Below are 25,000 nucleotides of genomic sequence, written 5' to 3' on the forward strand. Positions count from 1 at the left end.
CTCCGGACTTAGCCGGCGGCTCGCCGCTGAACGCTGCGGCGCACCGATGCGAGGGTGTCGATTCCCGTTCAAGCGCCGGCGGTCTTCACCGGCCTCGGCCTTCGGTGGAGCTGGGACCACGCGGAACTCCCTCTCCTACATTTTTTTCAGCCCCACTGCGAGTTTGCGTCCGCGGGACTTTTAAGAGGGAGTCACTGCTGCCGTCAGTCAGTAATACTTCCTCCTTTTTAGCTTTTTGGTTTTGTCTTGCGTTTTTTTTTTCCTTTCTTTTTCTTTTTCTTTCTTTCTCTCTCTCTCTCTCTCTCTCTCTCTCTCTCTCTCTCTCCCTCCCTCCCTCCCTCCCTCCCCCCACCCTCCCTCCCTCCCTCCCTCCCTCCCCCCACCCTCCCTCCCTCCCCCCTCCCCCCGCTCCCTCTCTCTCTCTTTCCTTCCTTGGTGCCTTCTCGGCTCACTGCTGCCGCTGCCTGTGCCTCCACGGTTCAAGCAAACAGCAATTTTTGTATTTCGAGTAAAGACGGGATTTCACCATATTGGCCGGGCCGGTCTCGAACTCCCGACCTAGTGATCCGCCCGCCTCGGCCTCCCAAAGACTGCTGGGAGTACAGGCGTGAGCCACCACGCCCGGCCGATTCCTTCCTTTTTTTCAATCTTATTTTCTGAACGCTGCCGTGTGTGTATGAACATACATTTACACACACACAGTGATAAAACTATGTAAATGATACTTCCATAATACGTTTATATTATGTTACTTTTAATGGATGAATATGTATTAAAAACCCATTTCATTTACATACACGTGTGTATGTATATCCTTCCTCCCTCCCTTCCTTCCATTTATTATTTGTTAATACTTTTCGTGTATTTATGTTCTTTTCTTTTGGGGCTGGCCCGCCTGGTCTTCTCACTCTGGGCTCTGGTGACCTCAGCCTCCCAAATACCTGGGACTACAGGGATCTCTTCAGCCCGGGAGGGAGAGGCTAACGTGGGCTGTGATGGCGCACTTCCACTCCAGCTTACGTGAGGTGGGGTGGGGTGCGGGTGGGGTGGGGTGCAGAGAAAACAATTGATTGCGATCTTAATTGCCTTTTAGCTTCATTCATACCCTCTTATTTGCTTGTTTATTCTCATGGGTTATTCTATGTCATTGTCATGTTCATCGTTTGCTTGCCTGCTTCCTTGCTTGTTTATTTCCTTCCCTCCCTCCCTCCCTCCCTCCCTCCCTCCCTCCCTCCCTCCCTTACTGGCAGGGTCTTCCTCTGCCTCTGCCGCCCAGGATCACCCCAACCTCAACGCTTTGGACCGACCGAACGGTCGTCCTGCCTCTGATCCCTCCCATCCCCATTACCTGAGACTACAGGCACGCACCACCACACCGGTTGACTTTTAGGTGGTTTCTCATGTTTTCCGTAGGTTGGTAGGTATGTATGTATGTGTGTAGGTAGGTATGTATGTATGTACGTATGTATGTATGTATGTATGTGAGTGAGACGGGTTTCGGGGTTCTATCATGTTGCCCACGCTGGTCTCGAACTCCTCTTCTCACGCAATCCGCCTGCCTGCCTCGGCCGCCCACACTGCTGCTATGACAGGCGTGAGACACTGCACCTGGCTCATTCTATAGTTGCCTGCCTGCCTGCCTGTCTATCAATCGTCTTCTTTTGAGGACGGATGTGCTCTCGCTTTGGTGTCCATGCTCTGGGCACACGTGATCTCTTTTTAAACTTCTATGATGATTATTATTGTAGGTGTCATCTCACATGTCCGAGTGATCGCAAACTTTTAGGCTCCAGAGATCCTCCCGCATCGGCCTCCCGGAGTGCTGTGATGACACGCGTGGGCACGGTACGCTCTGGTCATGTTTGTCATGGGTCGGTTCTTTCCGTGTTTGATACGGGGACTGCGAACAAATAAAATGTGGAGACGCGTCTCACCGATCCGCCTTTTCTTTTTTTTTCTTTTCTCCTTAGACGGAGTTTCACTCTTGTCGCCCAGGGTGGAGGACGATGGCGCGATGTCGGCTCACCGCACCCTCCGCCTCCCAGGTTCGAGTGATTCTCCTGCCTCAGCCTTCACGAGTAGCTGGAATGACAGCAATGAGCCATCGTGCCCGGCTAGGTTTTCTAGTTTTAGTACACATGGGGTTTCTCCATCTTAGTCAGGCTGGTCTTCAACTTCCGACCGTTGGAGAATTTTAACTTTCTTGGTGGTTGTTTTTCTTTTCTTTTCTCTTCTTTTCTTTTCTTTTCTTTCCTTCTCCTTCCCCCCCCCACCCCCCCTTGTCCTCCTCCTCCTCCTCCTCCTCCTCCTCCTCCTCCTCCTCCTCCTCCTCCTCCTCCTCCTCCTGCTCTTTCATTTCTTTCAGCTGGGCTCTCCTACTTGTGTTGCTCTGTTACTCACGCTGGTCTCAAACTCCTGGCCTTGACACTTCTCCCGTCACATCCGCCGTCTGGTTGTTGAAATGAGCATCTCTCGTCAAATGGAAAAGATGAAAGAAATAAACACGAAGACGAAAAGCACGGTGTGAAGGTTTCTCTTGCCGTCTCCCAGGGTGTACCTTGGACCCAGAAACACGTTGGGAGCTTGGCTGAGTGAGTGGGTTTTCGGTGCTGAAACCTCCCGAGGGCCTCCTTCCCTCTCCCCCTTGTCCCCGCTTCTCCCCCAGCCGAGGCTCCCACCGCCGCCCTGGCATTTTCCATAGGAGAGGTATGGGAGAGGACTGACGCGCCTTCCACATCTATATCCTGCCGGACGTCTCTGGCTCGGCGTGCCCCACCGGCTACCTGCCACCTTCCAGGGAGCTCTGAGGCGGATGCGCCCCCCCCTTCCCCGTCAGGTCCCGCTACCCTCCCCCGGCTGGCCGTTGCCGGGCGACCCCAGGGGAACCGCGTGGACGCTGCCTTCGGATCCTACGGCGAAGACTTCCACCGGATGCCCCCGGGTGGGCCGGATGGGATGAGACTGGACCACCCCGGACCGGTGCTGTTCTTGGGAGTGGGTTGACGTACAGGGTGGACTGGCAGCCCCAGCATTGTAAAGGGTGCACGGGTATGGAAATGTCACGTAGGATGCCCTCCTTCCCTTCGGTCTGCCTTCAGCTGCCTCAGGCGTGAAGACAACTTCCCATCGGAACCTCTTTTCTTCCCTTTCTCCAGCACGCAGATGAGACGCATGAGAGGGAGAAACAGCTCAATAGATACTGCTGACCTTCATTTGTGGAATCCTCAGTCATCTACACACAAGACAGGTGACTAGGCAGGGACACAGATCAAACACTATTTCCGGGTCCTCGTGGTGGGGATTGGTCTCTCTCTCTCTCTCTCGCACGCACGCACGCACGCACACACACACACACACACACACAGTTTCCATATCTAGTTCGCAAAGCACACTCACTTCCCCTTTTCACGGTACGCAGGCTGAGTAAAACCCACCCCACCCTCCACCCGTTGGCTGACGAAACCCCTTCTCTACAATGTATGAAAAAGATGATCTGGGCCGGGCACGCTGGCTCACGCCTGTCATTCCGGCACTTTGGGAGGCCGAGGCGGGTGGATCGCTTGGGGCCCGGAGTTCGAGACCGGGCTGGCCGACGTGGCGAAACCCCGTCTCTCTGAAAAATAGAACGATGAGCCGGGCCTGGTGGCGTGGGCTTGGAATCACGACCGCTCGGGAGACTGGGGCGGGCGAGTTGTTCCAACCGGGGAGGCCGAGGTTGCGATGAGCTGAGGTCGTGCCGTGGCAATCCAGCCTGGATGACAGAGCGAGACCCTGTCTCGATAGAATCGTGATGTTTTTAGAAGGTGAGTTGTGCGTGGTGATGGCCGCCTGGAGTCGCAGCTACTCGGGAGGCTGAGATAAGGAGAAGATCACTTGAGGCCCCACAGGTCGAGGCTTCGGTCGTCCGTGACCCACTGTATCCTGGTCAGTCACCGGTCAAGGAGATAGGCCCCCTCCCCGTTTGCTTTTCTTTTCTTCCCTTCTCTTTTCTTCTCTTTTCTTTTTTTCCTTCTTTCCTTCTTTCTTTCTTCTCTTTCTTTCTTTCTTTCTTTCTTTCTTTCTTCCTTCCTTCCCCTCTTTCTTTCCTGCCTTACTGCCTTCCTGCGTTTCTTCTTTTCTTCTTTCCTCCCTTCCTCCCTTCCTTCTTTCCTCCCGCCTCAGCCTCCCAAAGTGCTGGGATGACTGGCGTGAGGCACCATGCCTGCTTGGCCTAAAGAGACCGTCTTGGAAAGTGAGACACAGAGAGCGCCTTCCAGTGATCTCATTGACTGATTTAGAGACGGCATCTCGCTCCGTCACCCCAGCAGTGGTGCCACCATAACTCACTCCCTGCAGCGTGGACGCTCCTGGACTCGAGCGATCCTTCCACCTCAGCCTCCAGAGTACAGAACCTGGGACCGCAGGCACGCGCCACTGTGCCCACACTATTTTTAATTATTTTTTCCCCCCCGAGACAGAGTCTCCCTCTCGTGGCCTAGACTGCGGTGCGGTGGCGCCATCTTGGCTCACCGCAACCTCTGCCTCCCGGTTTCAAGCGATTCTCCTGCATCGGCCTCCTGAGTAGCTGGGATGGCGGGCATGCGCCGCCACGTCTGGCTGATTTTGTATTTTTAGTGGAGACGGGGCTTCTCCATGTTGATCGGGCTGGTCTCAAACTCCCGACCTCAGGTGATCCGCCCTCCCCGGCCTCCGGAAGTGCTGGGATGACAGGCGTGGGCCACCGCGCCCGGCCTTCATTTTTAAATGTTTTCCCACAGACGGGGTCTCATCATTTCGTTGCAACCCTCCCGCCCGGCGTCTCAAAGTGCTGGCGTGACGTGCGTGAGCCACTGCGCCTGGACTCCGGGGAATGATTCACGATCGCTGTACTCATCCTTTCTTTCTTTCTTTCTTTCTTTCTTTCTTTCTTTCTTTCTTTCTTTCTTATTTATTTATTGATGAATTATTTTATGATTTATTTGTGTACTTATTTTCAGACGGAGTCTCGCTCTGGGCGGGGCGGGGCGAGGCGAGGCGAGGCACAGCGCATCGCTTTGGAAGCCGCGGCAACGCCTTTGAAAGCCCCATTCATATGCACAGAGCCTTATTCCCTTCCTGGAGTTGGAGCTCATGCCTTCCATAGCCTTGGGCTTCTCTCCATTCGGAAGCTTTGACAGGCGCAACCCCACCCAGAGGCTGGCTGCGGCTGAGGATTAGGGGGTGTGTTGGGGCTTGAAAAGTGGGTCCCCTAGTTTTGATACCTCAGCCGACACATCCGCCGACCACCATCGCTTTCTCGCCCTCTGAGATCCCCCGCCTCCACCGCCTTGCAGGCTCACCTCTTACTTTCATTTCTTTCTTCCTTTCTTGCGTTTGAGGAGGGGGTGCGGGAATGAGGGTGTGTGTGGGGAGGGGGTGCGGGGTGGGGACGGAGGAGAGCGTCCTAAGGGTCGATTTAGTGTCATGCCTCTTTCACCGCCACCACCGAAGCTGAAAGCAACGATCCGCTAACTACCGCGTGTTCTCATCTAGAAGTGGGAACTTACAGATGAGAGTCCTTGCATGGGCAGAACGAGGGGGACCAGGGACGCGGAAGCCTGCTTGGCGGAGGAGGGGTGCGAGGAGAGACACCTTCAGGAAAAAAAACAAAACACGAATACTGTCGGACACAGCACTGACTACCCGGGTGATGAAATCATCTGCACACTGAACACCCCCGTCACAAGTTTACCTATGTAACAATCTTGCTCATGTATGCTTGAACCACAAATAAAAGGGGGGGGAGAGAGAGACAGAGAGAGAGAGAGAGGTAAAACGAAACACCACCTCCTTGACCTGAGTCAGGGGGTTTCTGGCCTTTTGGGAGAACGTTCAACAACAATGCAGTATTTGGGCCTGTTCTTTTGTTTTTCTTCTTTTCTTTCTTTTTTTTGGACTGAGTCTCTCTCGCTCTGTCACCCAGGCTGCGGTGCAGTGGCGCTCTCTCGGCTCACTGAAACCTCTGCTTCCCGGGTTCCAGTGATTCTTCTCCGGGTAGCTGGGATTACAGGCGCGCACCATGACGGCCGGCTCGTATTTCTATTTTTAGTAGAGACGGGGTTTCTCCATGTTGGCCATGCTGGTCTCGAACTCCTGACCTCAAATGATCCGCCTTCCTGGGCCTCCCAAGGTGCTGGGACGACAGGCCTGTGCCGCCGGGATTTCAGCCTTTAAAAGCGCGGGCCCTGCCAACTTTCGCTGCGGCCCTTACGCTCAGAATGACGTGTCCTCTCTGCCCTAGGTTGACTCCTTGAGTCCCCTAGGCCATTGCACTGTAGCCTGGGCAGCAAGAGCCAAACTCCGTTCCCCCACCTCCCCACGCAAAAACTAACTAACTAACTAAAATCTCTACACGTCACCTCTAAGTGTGTGTTCCCGTGAGTGATTTCTAAGAAATGGCACTGTACACTGAACGCAGTGGCTCACGTCTGTCATCCCGAGGTCAGGAGTTCGAGACCAGCCCGGCCAACGTGGTGAAACCCCGTCTCTACTGAAAATACGAAATTCAGTCAGGCGCCGTGGGGCAGGCACCTGTCATCCCAGCTACTCGGGAGGCTGGGGCGGAAGAATTGCTTGAACCTGGCAGGCAGAGGTTGCAGTGACCCAAGATCGCGCCACTGCACTACAGCCTGGGCGACAGAGTGAGACTCAGTCTCCAGATAAATACATACATACATACATACATACATACATCATACAAGAAAGACAAAAACAAAAGAAAGAGAAAATGAAAGAAAAGGCACTGTATCGCTACTGGGCTAGGACCTTCTCTCTGTCTGTTTCTCTCTGTCTCTCTCTGTTCGTCTCTGTCTTTCTCTCTGTGTCTCTTTCTCTGTCTGTCTGTCTGTCTGTCTGTCTCTTTCTTTCTCTCTGTCTCTGTCTTTGTCTCTCTCTCTCCCTCTCTGCCTGTCTCACTGTGTCTGTCTTCTGTCTTACTCTCTTTCTCTCCCCGTCTGTCTCTCTCTCTCTCCCTCCCTGTCTGTTTCTCTCTCTCTCTTTATGTCTGTTTCTGTCTCTCTCTGTCTCTTTCTCTGTCTGTCTGCCCCTCTCTTTCTTTTTCTGTGTCTCTCTGTCTGTCTGTCTCTCTCTCTCTCTCTCTCTCTCTCTCTCTCTCTCTCTCTGTGACTATCTTCTGTCTTACTCTCTTTCTCTGCCTGTCTGTCTGTCTCTCTCTGTCTCTCCCTCCCTTTCTGTTTCTCTCTCTCTCCCTCTCTCGCTCTCTCTGTCTTTCTCTCTTTCTGTCTGTTTCTCTGTCTCTCTCTGTCCGTCTCTGTCTTTTTCTATCTGTCTGTCTCTCTCTTTCTTTCTGTCTGTCTCTGTCTCTCTCTCTCTCTCTCTCTGCTTGTCTCTCTCACTGTGTCTGTCTTCTGTCTTACTCTCCTTCTCTGCCTGTCCATCTGTCTGTCTGTCTGTCTCTCTCTCTCTCTCTCCCTCCCTTTCTGTTTCTCTCTCTCTCGCTCTCTCTCTGCCTGTTTCTCTCTTTCTCTGTCGGTCTCTGTCTGTCTCTTTCTCTCTGTCTCTGTCTCTCTCTCTCTCTGCCTGTCTCACTGTGTCTGTCTTCTGCCTTATTCTCTTTCTCTCTCTGTCTGTCTCTCTCTCTCCCTTCCTGTCTGTTTCTCTCTCTCTCTCTTTCTGCCTCTTTCTCTCTGTCTGTCTCTGTCTTTCTCTGTCTGTCTGCCTCTCTCTTTCTTTTTCTGCGTCTCTCTGTCTCTCTCTCTCTGTTCCTATCTTCTGTCTTACTCTGTTTCTCTGCCTGCCTGTCTGTCTGTCTGTCTGTCTCTCTTTCTGTCTTTCTCCCTCCCTTTCTCTTTCTCTCTCTCTGTCTGTCTCTCTTTCTGTCTGTTTCTCTCTGTCTCTCTGTCCATCTCTCTTTCTCTGTCTCCCTCTTTCTCTCTGTCTCTGCCTCTCTCTCGCTCTCTCTCTGTCTCTCTCACTGTGTGTGACTGTCTTCTGTCTTACTCTCCTTCTCTGCCTGTCCGTCTGTCTGTCTGTCTCTCCCTCTCTCTCCCTCCCTTTCTGTTTCTCTCTCTCTCTCTCTTTCTGTCTGTTTCTCTCTTTCTCTCTCTGTCTGTCTCTCTCTTTCTTTTTCTCTGTCTCTCTCTGCGTCTGTCTCTCTGTCTGTGCCTATCTTCTGTCTTACTCTCTTTCTCTGCCTGTCTGTCTGTCTCTCTCTCTCTGTCTGTCTCCCTCCCTCCCTCCCTCCCTCCCTGTCTGTCTGTTTCTCTCTCTGTCTCTCTCTCTCTGTCCATCTCTGTCTGTCTCTTTCTCTTTCTCTCTCTTTCTTTCTCTCTGTCTCTGTCTCTCTCTCTCTCTCTCTCTGCCTGTCTCTCTCACTGTGTCTGTCTTCTGTCTTACTCTCTTTCTCTGCCTGCCTGTCTTTCTGTCTGTCTGGCTCTCTCCCTCCATGTGTCTCTCTCTCTCTCACTCACTCTCTCTCCGTCTCTCTCTCTTTCTGTCTGTTTCTCTCTGTCTCTGTCTGTCTGTCTGTCTGTCTCTCTCTCTGTTTGTCTTTCTCCCTCCCTGTCTGTCTCTCTCTCTCTCTCTCTGTCTCTGTCTCTCTCTCTTTCTCTTTCTGTCTGTTTCTCTCTATCTCTCGCCGTCCATCTCTGTCTTTCTATGTCTCTCTCTTTCTCTGTCAGTCCGTCAGACACCCCCGTGCCGGGTAGGGCCCTGCCCCTTCCACGAAAGTGAGAAGCGCGTGCTTCGGTGCTTAGAGAGGCCGAGAGGAATCTAGACAGACGGGCCTTGCTGGGCTTCCCCACTCGGTGTATGATTTCGGGAGGTCGAGGCCGGGTCCCCGCTTGGATGCGAGGGGCATTTTCAGACTTTTCTCTCGGTCACGTCTGGCGTCCGGACTTCTCCTATTTCCCTGATAAGCTCCTCGACTTAAACATAAACGGTTAAGGCCGGACCCAACACGGCGAAACCCCGTCTCTACTAAAACTACAAAGCCGAGTCGGGAGCGGCGGGGCAGGCCCCTGTAATGCCAGCTCCTCGGGAGGCTGAGGCGGGAAAATCGCTTGAACCTGGGAGGCGGAGGCTGCAGGGAGCCGAGATCGCGCCACTGCACTATGGCCCAGGCTGTAGAGTGAGTGAGACTCTGTCTCTAAATAAATAAGCAAATTCATGAATTCATTAATTCTTTTCCCTGCTGACGGACATTCGCAGGCATCGGTTGTCTTCGGGCATCACCTAGCGGCCACTGTTATTGAAAGTCGAGGTGACACGGAGGGAGGTCTCGCCGACTTCACCGAGCCTGGGGCAACGGGTTTCTCTCTCTCCCTTCTGGAGGCCCCTCCCTCTCTCCCTCGTTGCCTAGGGAACCTCCGCCCTGGCGGGGGCCCTATTGTTCTTTGATCGGCGCTTTAGTTTTCTTTGTGTTTTGGCGCCTAGACTCTTCTACTTGGGCTTTGGGAAGGGTCAGTTTAATTTTCAAGTTGCCCCCCGGCTCCCCCCACTACCCACCTCCCTTCACCTTAATTTAGTGAGTCGGTTAGGTGGGTTTCCCCCAAAACCCCCACCCCCCCGCCTCCCAACACCCCGCTTGGAAGCCTTCCAGAGCCACCCCGGTGTGCCTCCGTCTTCTCTGCCCTTCCCCCACCCCTTGCCGGCGATCTCATTCTTGCCAGGCTGACATTTGCATCGGTGGGCGTCAGGCCTCACTCAGGGGCCACCGTTTTGGAAGATGGGGGGCGGCACGGTCCCACTTCCCCAGAGGCAGCTTGGGCCGATGGCATAGCCCTTGACCCGCGTGGGCAAGCGGGCGGGTCTGCAGTTGTGGGGCTTTTCCCCCCGCTTTCCGCCTCAGGCCTCCCTCCCTAGGAAAGCTTCACCCTGGCTGGGTCTCCGTCACCTTTTATCATGATGTTTTAGTTTCTCCGCCCTCCGGCCAGCATAGTTTCACAATGCGAAGGGCGTCACAGCTCTAGTGTGGGCCCTCTTAGTACTTGCCCAAAATAGAAACGCTTTCTGAAAACTAATAACTTTGCTCACTTAAGATTTCCAGGGACGGTGCCTTGGCCCGTGTTTCTTGGCTTGTTTTGTTTTGTTTTGTTTTGTTTTGTTTTGTTTTGTTTTGTTTTGTTTTGTTCGTGTTTTTCCTTTCTGGTATGTATTTCTTTTCAAGTGAAGTAGAAATCCCCAGTTTTCAGGAGGACGTCTATTTTCCCCAAGACATGTTAGCTGCTGTTTTTTCCTGTTGTTAACTAGCGCTTTTGTGAATCCCTCAACGTGCAGTGAGAGCCGGTTGATGTTTACTATACTTCATCATGACATCTTATTTTCTAGAAATCCGTAGGCGAATGCTGCTGCTGCTCTTGTTGCTGTTGTTGTTGTCGTTGCTGTTGTCGTTGTCGTTGTTGTTGTTGTTGTTGTTGTTGTTTTCAAAGTATACCCCGGCCACCGTTTATGGGATCAAAAGCACTATAAAATATGTGTGATTATTTCTTGAGCACGCCCTTCCTCCCCCTCTCTCTGTCTGTCTGTCTGTCTCTGTCTCTCTCTTTCTCTGTCTGTCTTCTCTCTCTGTGTGTGTGTCTCTCTCTCTCTGCCTGTCTGTTTCTCTCTCTCTGTCTCTCTCTGCCTGTCTGTTTCTCTCGCTCTGTCTCTCTCTCTCTGCCTGTCTCTCTCACTGTGTCTGTCTTCTGTCTTACTCCCTTTCTCTGCCTGGCTGTCTCTCTCACTCTCTGTCTCTGCGTCTATCTCTCTCTTTCTGTCTGTTTCTCTCTGTCCGTCTCTGTCTCTCTCTGTCTGTCTCTTTGTATTTCTTTCTCTCTGTCTCTGTCTCTCTCACTGTCTGTCTTCTGTCTTAGTCTCTCTCTCTCCCTGTCTGTCTGTTTGTCTCTCTCTCTCTCCCTGTTTCTCTCTCTCTCTCTCTCTCTGTCTTTGTCTTTCTTTCTCTCTGTCTCTGTCTCTCTCACTGTGTCTGTCTTCTGTCTTAGTCTCTCTCTCCCTGTCTGTCTGTTTGTCTCTCTCTCTCTCTCCCTGTCTGTTTCTCTCTCTCTCTGGCTTTGTCTTTCTTTCTCTCTGTCTCTGTCTCTGTCTCTGTCTCTGTCTCTCTCTCTCTCTCTCTCTCTCTCTCTCTCTCTGTCTGTCTTGTGTCTTACTGTCTTTCTCTGCCTGTCTGTCTGTCTGTCTCTGTCTGTCTCTCTCTCTCTCTCCCCCTGTCGGCTGTTTCTCTGTCCCTGTCTGTGTCTCTCTTTCTGTCTGTTTCTCTCTGTCTGTCTTTCTCTCTCTGTCTCTTTCTCTCTGTCTGTCTCTTTCTCTCTGTCTCTCTCTGTCTCTCTCTCTGTGGGTGTGGGTGTGTGTGTGCATGTGTCTGCCTTCTGTCTTACTCTCTTTCTCTGCCTGTCTGTCTGCCTGTCTGTTTGTCTCTCTCTCTCTCTGCCTGTCTCTCTCCCTTCCTGTCTCTGTTTCTCTCTCTTTCTGTTTCTCTCTGTCTCTGTCCATCTCTGTCTTTCTCCGTCTGTCTCTTTATCTGTCTCTCTCTCTTTCTGTCTTTCTCTCTTTGTGTATCGTTGTCTCTCTCTGTCTGTCTCTCTCTGTCTCTGTCTCTGTCTCTCTCTCTCTCTCTGTCTCGGTCTCTGGCTCTCGCTCTCTCCCGCCCTCTCTTTTTTTTTGCAAAATAAGCTCAAGTACATCTAATCTGATCCATTACCAAGGCCTGAATTCTTCACTTCTGACATCCCAGATTTGATCTCCCTACAGAATGCTGTACAGAACGGGCGAGTTGATTTCTGGACTTGGATACCTCATAGATACTACATATGAATAAAGATCCAACCCTAAAATCTGGGGTGGCTTCTCCCTCAACTGTCTCGAAAAATCGTACCTCTGTTCCCCTAGGATGCCGGAAGGGTTTTCTCAATGTGCATCTGCCCATGTCCTAAGTGATCTGTGACCGAGCCCTGTCCGTTCTGTCTCAAATATGTATGTGCAAACACTTCTCTCCATTTCCACAACTACCCACGGCCCCTTGTGGAACCACTGGCTCTTTGAAAAAAATCCCAGAAGTGGTTTTGGCTTTCTGGCTAGGAGGCCTAAGCCTGCTGAGAACTTTCCTGCCCAGGATCCTGTGTGAACAAAAGTGCCTCTGCTGGGAGCTGGGATCCTTGGGACCATGCTTGCTAGCGCTGGATGAGTCTCTGGAAGGATGCACGGGACTCCGCAAAGCTGACCTGTCCCACCGAGGTCAAATGGATACCTCTGCATTGGCCCGAGGCCTCCAAAGTACATCACCGTCACCAACCGTCACCGTCAGCATCCTTGTGAGCCTGCCCAAGGCCCCGCCTCCGGGGAGACTCTCGGGAGCCCGGCCTTCGTCGGCTAAAGAAGTCCAAAGGGATGGTGACTTCCACCCACAAGGTCCCCACTGAACGGCGAAGATGTGGAGCGTAGGTCAGAGAGGGGACCAGGAGGGGAGACGTCCTGACAGGCGATGAGTTCCCTAGGCTCTGGCCACCCCACCCACGTCCCACGTCCCACGTCCCGGGCACCCGCGGGACACCGCCGCTTTATCCCCTCCTCTGTCCGCAGCCGGCCCCACCCCACCACGCAACCCACGCACACACGCTGGAGGTTCCAAAAGCACACGGTGTGAATAGAGCCTGACGGAGCGAGAGCCCATTTCACGAGGTGGGAGGGGTGGGGGTGGGGTGGGGTGGGGTGGGGTTTGTGGGGTCTGTGGAGAGCCCGATTCTCCCTCTTGGGTGGCTACAGGCTAGAAATGAATATCGCTTCTTGGGCGGAGGGGCTTCTTTAGGCCATCACCGCTTGCGGGACTGCCTCTCAAACCCTCCCTTGAGGCCACAAAATAGATTCCACCCCACCCGTCGACGTTTCCCCCCGGGTGCTGGATGTATCCTGTCAAGAGACCTGAGCCTGACACCGTCGAATTAAACACCTTTACCGGCTTTGTGTGTTTGTTTGTTTCTGAGATGGAGTCTTGCTCTGTCCCCCCAGCCTGGAGTGCAGTGGCGTGATCTCAGCTCACTGGAACCTCTGCCTCCTGGGTTCAAGTGATTCTCCTGTCTCAGCGCCACCATGGCCGCCTCATTTTTTTTTTTTTTTTTTTTTTAGTAGACACGGGGTTTCACCCTCTTTCATTGGTTTTCACTGGAGATTCCAGATTCGAGCCACACCTCATTCTGTGCCACAGAGAGACTTCTTTTTTTTTTTTTTTTTCTTTTTTTAAGCGCAACGCAACATGTCTGCCTTATTTGAGTGGCTTCATATATCATTATAATTGTGTTGTAGATGAAGAAAAGGTATTAAACACTGTGCTAATGATAGTGAAAGTGAAGACAAAAGAAAGGCTATCTATTTTGTAGTTAGAGTAAAGTTGCTCAGTATTTAGAGCTGCCTAAATACGTCAGCATTTAAACTCTTCCTAGTAAAGGCTGGCCAATCTGAATAATCCTCCTTTAAACACGATTTTTGATAGGGTTAAGATTTTTTTAAGAATGCGACTCCTGCAAAATAGCTGAACAGACAATACACATTTAAAAAAATAACAACACAAGGATCAACCAGACTTGGGAAAAAATCGAAAACGACACACGTCTTATGAAGAACTGAGTTCTTAAAATATGACGGAGAACATAGCTATCGGAAGAGAAGGCAGTATTGGCAAGTTGATTGTGACGTTGGTCAGCAGTAGCTGGCGCTGTCTTTTTGGCCATCTTTCGGGCAATGTAACTACTACAGCAAAATGAGATATGATCCATTAAACAACATATTCACAAATCAAAAAATGTTTCAGTAATATAATGCTTCAGATTTAGAAGCAAATCAAATGATAGAACTCCGCTGCTGTAGTAAGTCAGATCACCGTATCTGACAAAATAACTACCACAGGGTTATGACTTCAGAATTATACTTTCTCTTGATATTTATTTATGTATGTATTTATTTTTTTAATTTATTTCTCTTGAGACGGCGTCTCGCTCTGTCGCCCAGGCTGGGGTGCAATGGTGTGATCTCGGCTCACTGCAACCGCCACCTCTCTGGGTTCAAGCGATTCTCCTGCCTCAGCCTCCCGAGTAGCTGGGACTACAGGTGCCCGCCACCACGCCCAGCTAATCTTTATACTTTTAATAGAGACGGGGTTTCACCGTGTTGGCCCGGATGGTCTCGATCTCTTGACCTCGTGACCCGCCCGCCTCGGCCTCCCAAAGTGCTGGGATGACAGGCGTGAGCCACTGCGCCCGGCCTTCTCTTGACGTTTAAAACTATGAAGTCAGTCCAGAAAAATGCAATAAATGTCAACGGTGAGTATGGTGTTGAGGCAGAAGTAGGACCACGCATGTTCATATCGTATTCCGTTGATCACAATATGACCTAGGGAGTAATTTCCTATGTGCCTACTTATACACGAGTACAAAAGGGTAAAACGGAGAGACTGCTAAATTAAAGGGTACGTGAAGTTCTTAATAGTCACTCCGTAAACTGGAACGCTGTCAAAAAGCGGCAGCTAGTGAATTGTTTCCATCTATTTTTCTATTATCCAATAAGTGAACTATGCTATTCCTTTCCAATCTCCCAAGCACTTCTTGTCCCCATCACCACTTCGGTGCTCGAAGAAAAGGTAACAAATCAAGTAACACAACTAAAGAAACACACACACAAACCAAAGACAGCTACAGTGTCTGCAAAAAAGCTTGCTAGAAGACTGAAACTGTTGAGTATAAGGATCTGGTATTCTACGATCATGAGTTCATTTCAGAGTTTGTTAAAGACATACGTTTCATAAGGAAACATCTTAGTTAGAAGTTATTCAGCAGTATGTACCATCCCTAAGTATTTTTAACCAAATTCGTGACAATAAAGAGCTATCTAACCAGAAAAATTAGCGAGTACCGGCACCATCCATAAGGCTTTGTCTTTACACTTCATTACCACTTACCATGCCTTACAATGTCTAGGATTGACTCTGATAGCATTTTTAAAACCAGCTAATGCTTTGTCCAATTCTTCAGTGAAGACAAGCTCACGCCCTAATGCACTATAGGCATAAGCATCATTTGGATCCACTTCGAGAGTTCTCTGGAAGAATTGAATCGCAATATCGTGTTCCCGTTGCAGACCGAAACAGTTCCCTGCAGCACACCAGGCCTCTGGCTGGCGAATTTTTATCCATGTCTGTGAAGTCTTTGGACAGAATTGAAAGAGCAACACCTTCCGGAGGATGCCAAAGTGTGGTAGAGTAGATCTCCACGCCTTCGACTCTGTAATTCTCAATCCTTCTAACCTCTGAGAATGTTCTTTCAGCTTGCATGGACTCTGAGAGTTTAAAATAGGCCCTTCCAATTTCGCACAGTACCCAACCGGTATTGCAGTGGTGAGAAGCTAGATGGCTCAAGATATTGAGAGCTTCTTTGCCGTGGTAAGAACACAAAGCTAAATAACCTTTCTCCCTTTCACGAAGAAGGCTCATCGAGCCTTCCGCTGCTGCTTTTTGTAGATTAAAAGCCTGAATCTGAGGCGCGATTGCGACTATTTTCCCTTCTGAAATGACGGAAGAGTCCAATTTTGTCACTTCCAGGCTATCACTTATGTTCGGTGGAGTTATTCCTCCTTTCTTAGTTTTACTTTTTGTTTTTCTGTTTGGGATTTTAGGTGGAAACTTCATTTTTAATTTTCTCCTATTCTCCTCGGTTGTGGAGCTGTCACTAGTCAAGAGTCGTGAATTTCTTCGAGGCGGTGCGTTCGGGGGAGATGCCATAGTGGGGCTCAATACCTGAGGTGTTGCCCTTGTCGGCGGACCAGAACTTTGTGTTTTTGCAAGAATTGGAGTTACCTTTGGGCTCTTTCCCCTCTGCGAGAAGACAGACTGTGTTCCGGTTTGGCCGATTCTGGCAACGGACTTTTTTGAAGGGGCTCCGGTGGATGGCACGTCAATGACAGAAGGTGTCTAATACCAGTGCAGTTTTGTCAATAGGATCCGTCTCCGGGACTTGGGGTTTCTGATGGCAGAATGTCAACACTTGGGGTTAATGGACTAACAGCTGCTGGTCCTCCTAATAAAACTGCGACCAGTTTTTGGTTTATGTCGAACCTGTTTAGATCATATGGAAGTTCCTGTTCCCAGTGGGACAGTATCAGGTGAAAGGACAGCTGAATCGATAGAGGACACTGGGGAGTCTGTATTCAAGGAGTACTTTGAATTGGAAGATTCTAAATTCAATCCGTTTAATTCAACGGTGTCCTGGGCTGTTTCCGTAAGAACGGTCTCAGGCTGTCTGTGACGTGAACTAGGACGAGGCCCAAGTGTTGTGGCGCAACACTTGGACAGGCAGTTGCTAAAGCTCTCTAGAGATGTGAATCAAAATGTTTGGTCAGGATCCGGCTTTTCCCCCCTATTTCACACCATGATTCAAAGGGACACCAGAGGAAAGGATTTCAACGAAGGCTCTTTTGGTCACATTCTGATCCTTTGGCAAGCCGATCTGTCTTGCAATATACATGTCCCAACAATGGAAGGGGAAAGCGAGCTGAATCACCAAACTCAGGAACAATAATATCATCATGGCTTTTCTGCTTATGAAACACTCCACCCGATAAGATTTGTTCCCCTTCTGCAAGCTTGCTGAGATCAACACAACATTTCGCAAGCAGGTATTTGCAGTGCGGTGTAGTACAACTGTGTCCTTTCAAGAGTCTATATGTTTTATAGGCCTTTCCTGAGCGGTAAGAACAGGTCGCCAGTAAAAACAAGGCTTCTTCTGAGTGTACTTCTGCATAAAGGCGTTCTGCGAGGAAAACCGCATCTCGGTAGGCATAGTGGTTTAGTGCTTGCCATATAGCAGCCTGGACGGGTCCCTGCAGCACCGCCATCCTCGAGGCTCAGGCCCACTTTCTGCAGTGCCTCAGGCACCACCCCCCCCCCCCCCGCCCCGTAGCGGCTCCGGCCCGGCCAGCCCCGGCTCATTTAAAGTCACCAGCGACCGTTACCGACCGTTACCGGGGGATGGTGGGGGAGTCCGAGCCAGAATGACTTCTTTATCCTGCTGACTCGGGAAAGCCCGGCCCCTTGTGATCCATTGCAAACCGAGAGTCACCTCGTGTTTAGAACACGGATCCACTCCCAAGTTCAGTGGGGGGGGGGGGGGGATGTGAGGGATGTGGCATGGAGGACGAAGGACTCTCTTCCTTCTGATTCGGTCTGCACAGTGGGGCCTAGGGCTGGAGCTCTCTCCGTGCGGACCGCTGACTCCCTCTACCTTGGGTTCCATCGGCCCCACCCTGGAACGCGGGTCTTGGCAGATTCTGGCCCTTCCTGGCCCTTCAGTCGCTGTCAGAAACCCCATCTCGTGCTCGGATGCCCCGAGTGACTGTGGCTCGCACCTCTCCGGAAACATTGGAAATCTCTCCTCTACGCGCGGCCACCTGAAACCACAGGAGCTCGGGACACACGTGCTTTCGGGAGAGAATGCTGAGAGTCTCTTGCCGACTCTCTCTTGACTTGAGTTCTTCGTGGGTGCGTGGTTAAGACGTAGTGAGACCAGATGTATTAACTCAGGCCGGGTGCTGGTGGCTCACGCCTGTAACCCCAACACTTTGGGAGGCCGAGGCCGTAGGGTCCCTCGAGGAATCGCCTAACCCTGGGGAGGTTGAGGCTGCAGTGAGTGAGCCATAATTGTGTCACTGCGCTCCAGTCTGGGCGAAAGACAGAATGAGGCCCTGCCACAGGCAGGCAGGCAGGCAGGCAGGCAGGCAGGCAGGCAGGCAGGCAGGCAGAAAGACAACAGCTGTATTATGTTCTTCTCAGGGTAGGAAGCAAAAATAACAGAATACAGCACTTAATTTTTTTTTTTCCCTTCGGACGGAGTTTCACTCTTGGTGCCCACGCTGGAGTGCAGTGGCACCATCTCGGCTCACCGCAACCTCCACCTCCCGCGTTCAAACGATTCTCCTGCCTCAGCCTCCTGAGTAGCTGGGATTACAGGCACGGGCCACCACACCCGGCTGATTTTGTATTGTTAGTAGAGACGGCATTTCTCCATGTCGGTCAGGCTGGTCTCGAACTGGCGACCCCAGTGGATCTGCCCGCCTCGGCCTCCCAAAGTGCTGGGATGACAGGCGTGAGCCATCGTGACCGGCCGGCTACATTTATTTTTTTTCTTAATTATTTTACCTTTTTTTAGTTTTCAATTTTAATCTATTTATTTATTTACATTTATTTCTTTCCTTATTTACTTATTTATTTATTTTCGAGACAGACTCTCGCTCTGTTGCCCAGGCTGGAGTGCAGCGGCGCGATCTCGGCTCACTGCAAGCTCTGCCTCCCGGGTTCATGCCATTCTCCTGCCTCAGCCTCCCGAGTAGCTGGGACTACAGGCGCCCGCCACCGTGCCTGGCTAACTTTTTGTATTTTGAGTAGAGACGGGGTTTCACTGTGGTAGCCAGGATGGTCCCGATCTCCCGATCCCGTGATCCGTCCACCTCGGCCTCCCAAAGTGCTGGGATGACAGGCGTGAGCCACTGCCCCCGGCCTATTTATCTATTTATTAACTTGGAGTCCAGGTTATGAAACCAGTTAGTTTGTGTAATTTTTTTTTTTTTTGAGACGAGGCTTCACCGTGTTGCCAAGGCTTGGACCGAGGGATCCACCGGCCCTCGGCCTCCCAAAAGTGCGGGGATGACAGGCGCGAGCCTACCGCGCCCGGACCCCCCCTTCCCCCCCTCCCCCGCTTGTCTTCCCGACAGACAGTTTCACGGCAGAGCGTTTGGCTGGCGTGTTTAAATTCATTCTAAATAGAAATTTGGGATGTCAGCTTCTGGCCTCATGGACTCTGAGCTGAGGAGTCCCCTGGTCTGTCTATCACAGGACCGTACACGTAAGGAGGAGAAAAATCGTAACGTTCAAAGTCAGTAATTTTGTGATACAGAAATACACGGATTCACCCAAAACACAGAAACCAGTCTTTTAGAAATGGCCTTAGTCCTGGTGTCCGTGACAGTGATTCTTTTCGGTTCGGACCTTGACTGAGAGAATTCCCAGTCGGTCTCTCGTCTCTGGACGGAAGTTCCAGATGATCCGATGGGTGGGGGACTTAGGCTGCCTCCCCCCAGGAGCCCTGGTCGATTAGTTGTGGGGATCGCCTTGGAGGGCGCGGTGACCCACTGTGCTGTGGGAACCTCCATCCTTCCCCCCACCCCCTCCCCAGGGGATCCCAATTCATTCCAGGCTGACACTCTCACTGGCAGACGTCGGGCATCACCTAGCGGTCACTGTTACTCTGAAGACGGAGGCCTCACAGAGGAAGGGAGCACCAGGCCGCCTGCGCACAGCCTGGGGCAACTGTGTCTTCTCTACCGCCCCCGCCCCCACCTCCAAGTTCCTCCCTCCCTTGTTGCCTAGGAAATCGCCACTTTGACGACTGGGTCTGATTGACCTTTGATCAGGCAAGAACGAACAAACAAATAAATAAATAAAATAACACCAAAGTAACTAACTAAATAAGATAAGTCAATACAATCCATTACAATACAATACAATACGATACAACACGATACGATAGGATACAGTAAATACAATACAATACAATACAATACAATACAATACAATACAATACAATACAATACAATACAATACAATACAATACAATACAATACAACACAACACAATAGGCCAGGCGCGGTGGCTCATGCCTGTCATCCCATCACTTTGGGATGCCGAGGTGGACGCATCACCTGAAGTCGGGAGTTGGAGACAAGCCCGACCAACATGGAGAAATCCCGTCTCAATTGAAAATACAAAATTAGCCGGGCGTGGTGGCACATGCCTCTAATCCCAGCTGCTAGGAAGGCTGAGGCAGGAGAATCGCTTGAACCTGGGAAGCGGAGGTGGCGGTGAGCCGAGATTGCGCCATCGCACTCCAGTCTGAGCAACAAGAGCGAAACTCCGTCTCAAAGAAATAAACTAAGATAAATAAATAAATACATAAATACATAAATTAAAATAAATAAATAAATAAATAAAATAAAATAAATAAATGGGCCCTGCGCGGTGGCTCAAGCCTGTCATCCCCTCACTTTGGGAGGCCAAGGCCGGTGGATCAAGAGGCGGTCAGACCAACAGGGCCAGTATGGTGAAACCCCGTCTCTACTCACAACACACCAAATTAGCCGGGTGCCGTGCTGTGCTGTACTGTCTGTAATCCCAGCTACTCGGGAGGCCGAGCTGAGGCAGGAGAATCGCTTGAACCTGGGAGGCGGAGGGTGCAGTGAGCCGAGATCGCGCCACTGCACCCCAGCCTGGGCGACAGAGCGAGACTCCGTCTCAAAAAAATGAAAATGAAAATAAAAATGAAATGCAACAAAATAATTAAAAAGTGAGTTTCCGGGAAAAAAGAAAAAAGGAAAAAAAAAAAAAAAGAAGAAAACAACCCCACCGTGACGTACACATACGCCTCTCGCCTTTCCAGGCATCAGACACGTTAGGAATCATGCGTGATTTCTTTTTTTAACTTAATTTTATTTTATCATGATGATTTATGTTTCGAGACGGAGTCTCGGAGGCCCGCCCTCCCTCCGTCCCATTCCCTGGTTGCCCAGACCACCTCAGGAGACAGACCCTGGCTGGGCCAGATTGTTCTTCTCCTTGGTCAATGGTTTCCTTGTCTTTCTTCGTGTCTTTAACCCGCGTGGACGCTTCCGCTCGGGTTTTACAGATGGCAGCTCCACTTTAGGCCTTGTTGTTGTTGGGGACTTTCCTGATTCTCCCCAGATGTAGTGAAAGCAGGTAGATTTGCCTTGCCTGGACTTGCCTGGCCTTGCCTTTTCTTTCTTTCTTTATTACTTTCTCTTTTTTTTCTTCTTCTTCCTTTTTTTTTTTTTTTTTTTGAGACAGAGTTTCACTCCTGTTGCCCAGGCTAGAGGGCAATGGCGCGATCTCGGCCCACCGCACCCTCTGCCTCCCAGGTTCAAGCGATTCTCCTGGCTCAGCCTCCTGATTAGCTGGGATTATAGGCATGGGCCACCGTGCCTGGCTGATGTTTGTACTTTTAGTAGAGACGGTGTTTTTCCATGTTGGTCAGGCTGGTCTCCAACTCCGAACCTCAGGTGATCCGCCTGCCTTGGCCTCCCAAAGTGCTGGGATGACAGGCGTGAGCCGCCGCGCCCAGCCTCTCTCTCTCTCGCTTGCTTGCTTGCTTGCTTGCTTGCTTGCTTGCTTGCTTGCTTGCTTTCGTGTTTTCTTGCTTTCTTGCTTGCTTGCTTGCTTTCGTGCTTTCTTGCTTTCCTGTTTTCTTTCTTTCTTTCTTTCTTTCTTTCTTTCTTTCTTTCTTTTGTTTCTTTCTTGCTTGCTTTCTTGCTTGCTTGCTTGCTTGCTTGCTTTCGTGCTTTCCTGTTTTCTTGCTTTCTTTCTTTCTTTTGTTTCTTTCTTGCTTGCTTTCTTGCTTCCTTGTTTTCTTGCTTGCTTGCTTTTGTGCTTTCTTCTTTTCTTGCTTTCTTTCTTTCTTTGGTTTCTTTCTTACTTGCTTGCTTGCTTGCTTTCGTGCTTTCTTGTTTTCTTGCTTTCTTTCTTTCTTTTGTTTCTTGCTTGCTTGCTTTCGTGCTTTCTTGCTTGCTTTCTGTCTTTTGTTTCTTTCTTGCTTGCTTTCTTGCTTCCTTGTTTTCTTGCTTTCTTGCTTGCTTGCTTTCGTGCTTTCTTTCTTGCTTTCTTTTCTTTCTTGCTTGCTTTCTTTTCTTTTTCTTTCTTTCTTTCTTGCTTTCTTTTCATTCATTCATTCTTTCTTTCTTCTTTCTTTCTTTCTTTCTTTCTTTCTTTCTTTCTTTCTTTCTTTCTCTGTTTCTTTCTGTTTCGTCCTTTTGAGACAGAGTTTCACTCTTGTTTCCACGGCTAGAGTGCCATGGCGCGATCTTGGCTCACCGCACCTTCCGCCTCCCGGGTTCGAGCGCTTCTCCCGCCTCAGCCTCCTGATTAGCGGGGATTACAGGGAGGCACCCCCACGCCTGGCTTGGCTGATGTTTGTATTTTTAGTAGGCACGCCGTGTCTCTCCATGTGGGTCAGGCTGGTCTCCAACTCCCGACCTCATGTGATGCGCCCACCTCGGCCTCTCAAAGTGCTGGGATGACAGGCGTGGGTCACCGTGCCCAGCCTGTTGACTCGTTTCGTTTTTTTGTTTCTTTCGTTTCCATGTGTTCGCTTATATTTATCGACGTAAACGTTTGTATACATTTATATGTAAACGAAAATGTGTATCTTTACGTTGAATACGCTTGTGTATAGTAAATACGCATCGATTATGTAGAAACATACCTCTATGTGATAGATGCAGGTGTTTATTTCGCATAAATGAATACACGTCGCTCTAGAAAGAAGCGATCGCCGACAAATACGTGTATGCTTACGTATGAAAAGTGTTGTATTTATGTTTCTAAATGAACGAGTGTACGTATTTGTCTCTGTTTTCTTTCTTCCTCTCTTTTATGTTTTTCTTCCTTCCTTTCTACCTTTCTCTCCTTCTTTAGGCGTTTCTTCCTCTCTTCCTTTCCTTCTTTCTCTCTTTCTGTTCTTTTTTCTTTCGTGCTTTATTTCTCTTTCGTTCCCTGTCTTTCCTTCTTTTTTCTTTCCTCTCTGTTTCTTTTTCCCTTTTTTCCTTCGTTTCTTTCCTCATTCTTTCTCTCTTTTTCATGTGTCTTTCCTTTCCGTCTGTCTTTTAAAAATGGACTGTTTCAAAAGTTTTCTTTGCGTATCTACGTTTTTTAAACGGTCTCTCTTTTCTCCATTTTCTTCCTCCCTCCCTGCTCCCTTCCCTCCCTCCTTCCCTTTCGCCGTCTGTCTCTTTGCCCCATTCCCCCCGTCCCTCCCTCTTTCTCTCCCTCTGTCTGTCTCTGTGTGGATTCTGGAAGAGCCTACGCATTCTGCCTCTCCGTGTGTCTGCAGCGACCGGCGACCGAGTCCTTGTGTGTTCTTTCTCCCTCCCTCCCTCCCTCCCTCCCTCCCTGCTTCCGAGATGCATCTCCAAACACCCACACGCCGTGGGTTGTCTTCTGACTCTGTCGCGGTCGAGGCAGAGACCCGTTTTGGGTACCGTTTGTGTGGGGTTGGGGTAGAGGGGCTGCGTTTTTGGCCTCGGGAAGAGCTTCTCGACTCACGGTTTCGCTTTTGCGGTCCCCGGGCCGCCCTGCCATCCGGATCTGTCTCGCTGACGTTCGCGGCGGTCGTCGGGCTCCATCTGGCGGCCGCTTTTAGATCGTGCTCTCGGCTTCCGGAGCTGCGGTGGCAGCTGCCGAGGGAGGGGACCGTCCCCGCTGTGAGCTAGGCAGAGCTCCGGAAAGCCCGCGGTCGTCAGCCCGGCTGGCCCGGTGGCGCCAGAGCTGTGGCGCGTCGCTTGTGAGTCAGAGCTCTGGCGTGCAGGTTTATGTGGGGGAGAGGCTGTCGCTGCGCTTCTGGGCCCGAGCCGGGCGTGGGGCTGCCCGGGCTGGTCGACCAGCGTGCCGCAGCTCCCGAGGCCCGAGCCGCGACCCGCGGGGACCCGCCGCGCGTGGCGAGGGAGGCTGGGGACGCCCTTCCCGGCCCGGTCGCGGGTCCGTCCGCGCTCATCCTGGCCGTCTGAGGCGGTGGCCGAATTCGTTTCCGACGAGTCCCCGTGGGGAGCCGGGGACCGTCCTGCCCCCGTCCCCCGGGTGCCGGGGAGCGGTCCCCGGGCCGGGCCGCCGTCCCTCTGCCGCGATCCTTTCTGGCGAGTCCCCGTGCGGAGTCGGAGAGCGCTCCCTGAGTGCGCGTGCGGCCCGAGAGGTCGCGCCTGGCCGGCCTTCGGTCCCTCGTGTGTCCCGGTCGTAGGAGGGGCCGGCCGAAAATGCTTCCGGGTCCCGCTCTGGAGACACGGGCCGGCCCCCTGCGTGTGGCACGGGCGGCCGGGAGGGCGTCCCTGGCCCGGCGCTGCTCCCGCGTGTGTCCTGGGGTTGACCAGAGGGCCCCGGGCGCTCCGTGTGTGGCCGCGATGGTGGCGTTTTTGGGGACAGGTGTCCGTGTCGCGCGTTTCGTGGGCCGGCGGTGTGGTCGGTGACTCGACCTCCCGGCCCCGGGGGAGGTATATCCCTCACTCCGAGTCGGCATTTTGGGCCACCGGGTTATTGCTGACACGCTGTCCTCTGGCGACCTGTCGCTGGAGAGGTTGGGCCTCTGGATGCGTGCGGGGCTCTGGCCTACCGGTGACCCGGCTAGCCGGCCGTGCTCCTGCTTGAGCCGCCTGCTGGGGCCCGCGGGCCTGTGGTTCTCTCGCGCGTCCGAGCGTCCTGACTCCCGGTGCCGGCCCGGGTCCGGGTCTCTGACCCACCCGGGGGGCGGCGGGGAAGGCGGCGGGGGCCACCCTGCCCCCGTGCGCTCTCCGCTGCGGGCGCCCGGGGCGGCTGCGACAACCCCACCCTGCTGGCTCCGTGCCGTGCGTGTCAGGCGTTCTCGTCTCCGCTGGGTTGTCCGCCGCCCCTTCCCCGGGGTGGGGAGTTGGCCGGGGCCGATCGGCTGGTCTGGCTGGCCGGCCGGCCGGGTGGCCGACCTCCGCTCCCGGGGGGCTCTTCGCGATCGATGTGGTGACGTCATGCTCTCCCGGGCCGGGTCCGAGCCGCGCCGGGCGAGGGGCGGACGTTCGTGGCGAACGGGCCCGTTCTTCTCGCTCCGCCCCGCGGGGGCCCCTCGTCTCTCCTCTCCCCGCCTGCGGGTGGTGCGTGTGGGAAGGCGTGGGGTGCGGAACCCGGCCTGACCTCGGCGTCCCGCCCGCCGCCTTCTGCGTCGCGGGACGGGTCGGCGGGGTCCTCTGACGCGGCAGACACCCCTCGCTGTCGCCTCCCGTGGTTGTCGACTTGCGGGCGGGCCCCCTCCGCGGCGGTGGGGGTGCCGTCCCGCCGGCCCGTCGTGCTGCCCTCTCCGGGGGTTTGCTCGAGCGTCGGCTCCGCCTGGGCCCTTGCGGTGCTCCTGGAGCGCTCCGGGTTGTCCCTCAGGTGCCCGAGGCCGAGCGGTGGTGTGTCGTTCCCGCC

The 25,000-nt window shown here is 52.3% G+C and overlaps 1 protein-coding gene and 1 pseudogene across 37 annotated transcripts in view; one reads left to right on the plus strand and one right to left on the minus strand.

Moving 5' to 3' along the window:
* LOC134757875 (uncharacterized) overlaps positions 1-25,000 on the plus strand; it is a 364,684-nt gene that overhangs the window by 324,144 nt on the left and 15,540 nt on the right. For 32 of the 37 annotated variants that reach the window (XM_063702635.1, XM_063702659.1, XM_063702649.1 and 29 more), the window contains 2 exons: positions 1,749-1,845; positions 1,971-3,247. Coding sequence is in view for 1 of the 37 variants with exons in the window: in XM_063702671.1 (XP_063558741.1) it covers positions 22,375-23,286 (912 nt within the window). In the remaining 36 variants the exon portion in view is untranslated. Of the gene's footprint in view, positions 1-1,748; positions 1,846-1,970; positions 3,248-22,374; positions 23,358-25,000 lie in introns of those variants that run through there. The other 5 variants (XM_063702650.1, XM_063702641.1, XM_063702656.1 and 2 more) reach the window with 5 other exon arrangements.
* Positions 13,080-16,901, minus strand: LOC134757873 (cell division cycle protein 27 homolog; annotated as a pseudogene).

Source organism: Gorilla gorilla, chromosome 22 (genome assembly GCF_029281585.2).
Source record: "Gorilla gorilla gorilla isolate KB3781 chromosome 22, NHGRI_mGorGor1-v2.1_pri, whole genome shotgun sequence".
In the NCBI taxonomy this organism is placed as follows: Eukaryota; Metazoa; Chordata; class Mammalia; order Primates; family Hominidae; genus Gorilla; species Gorilla gorilla.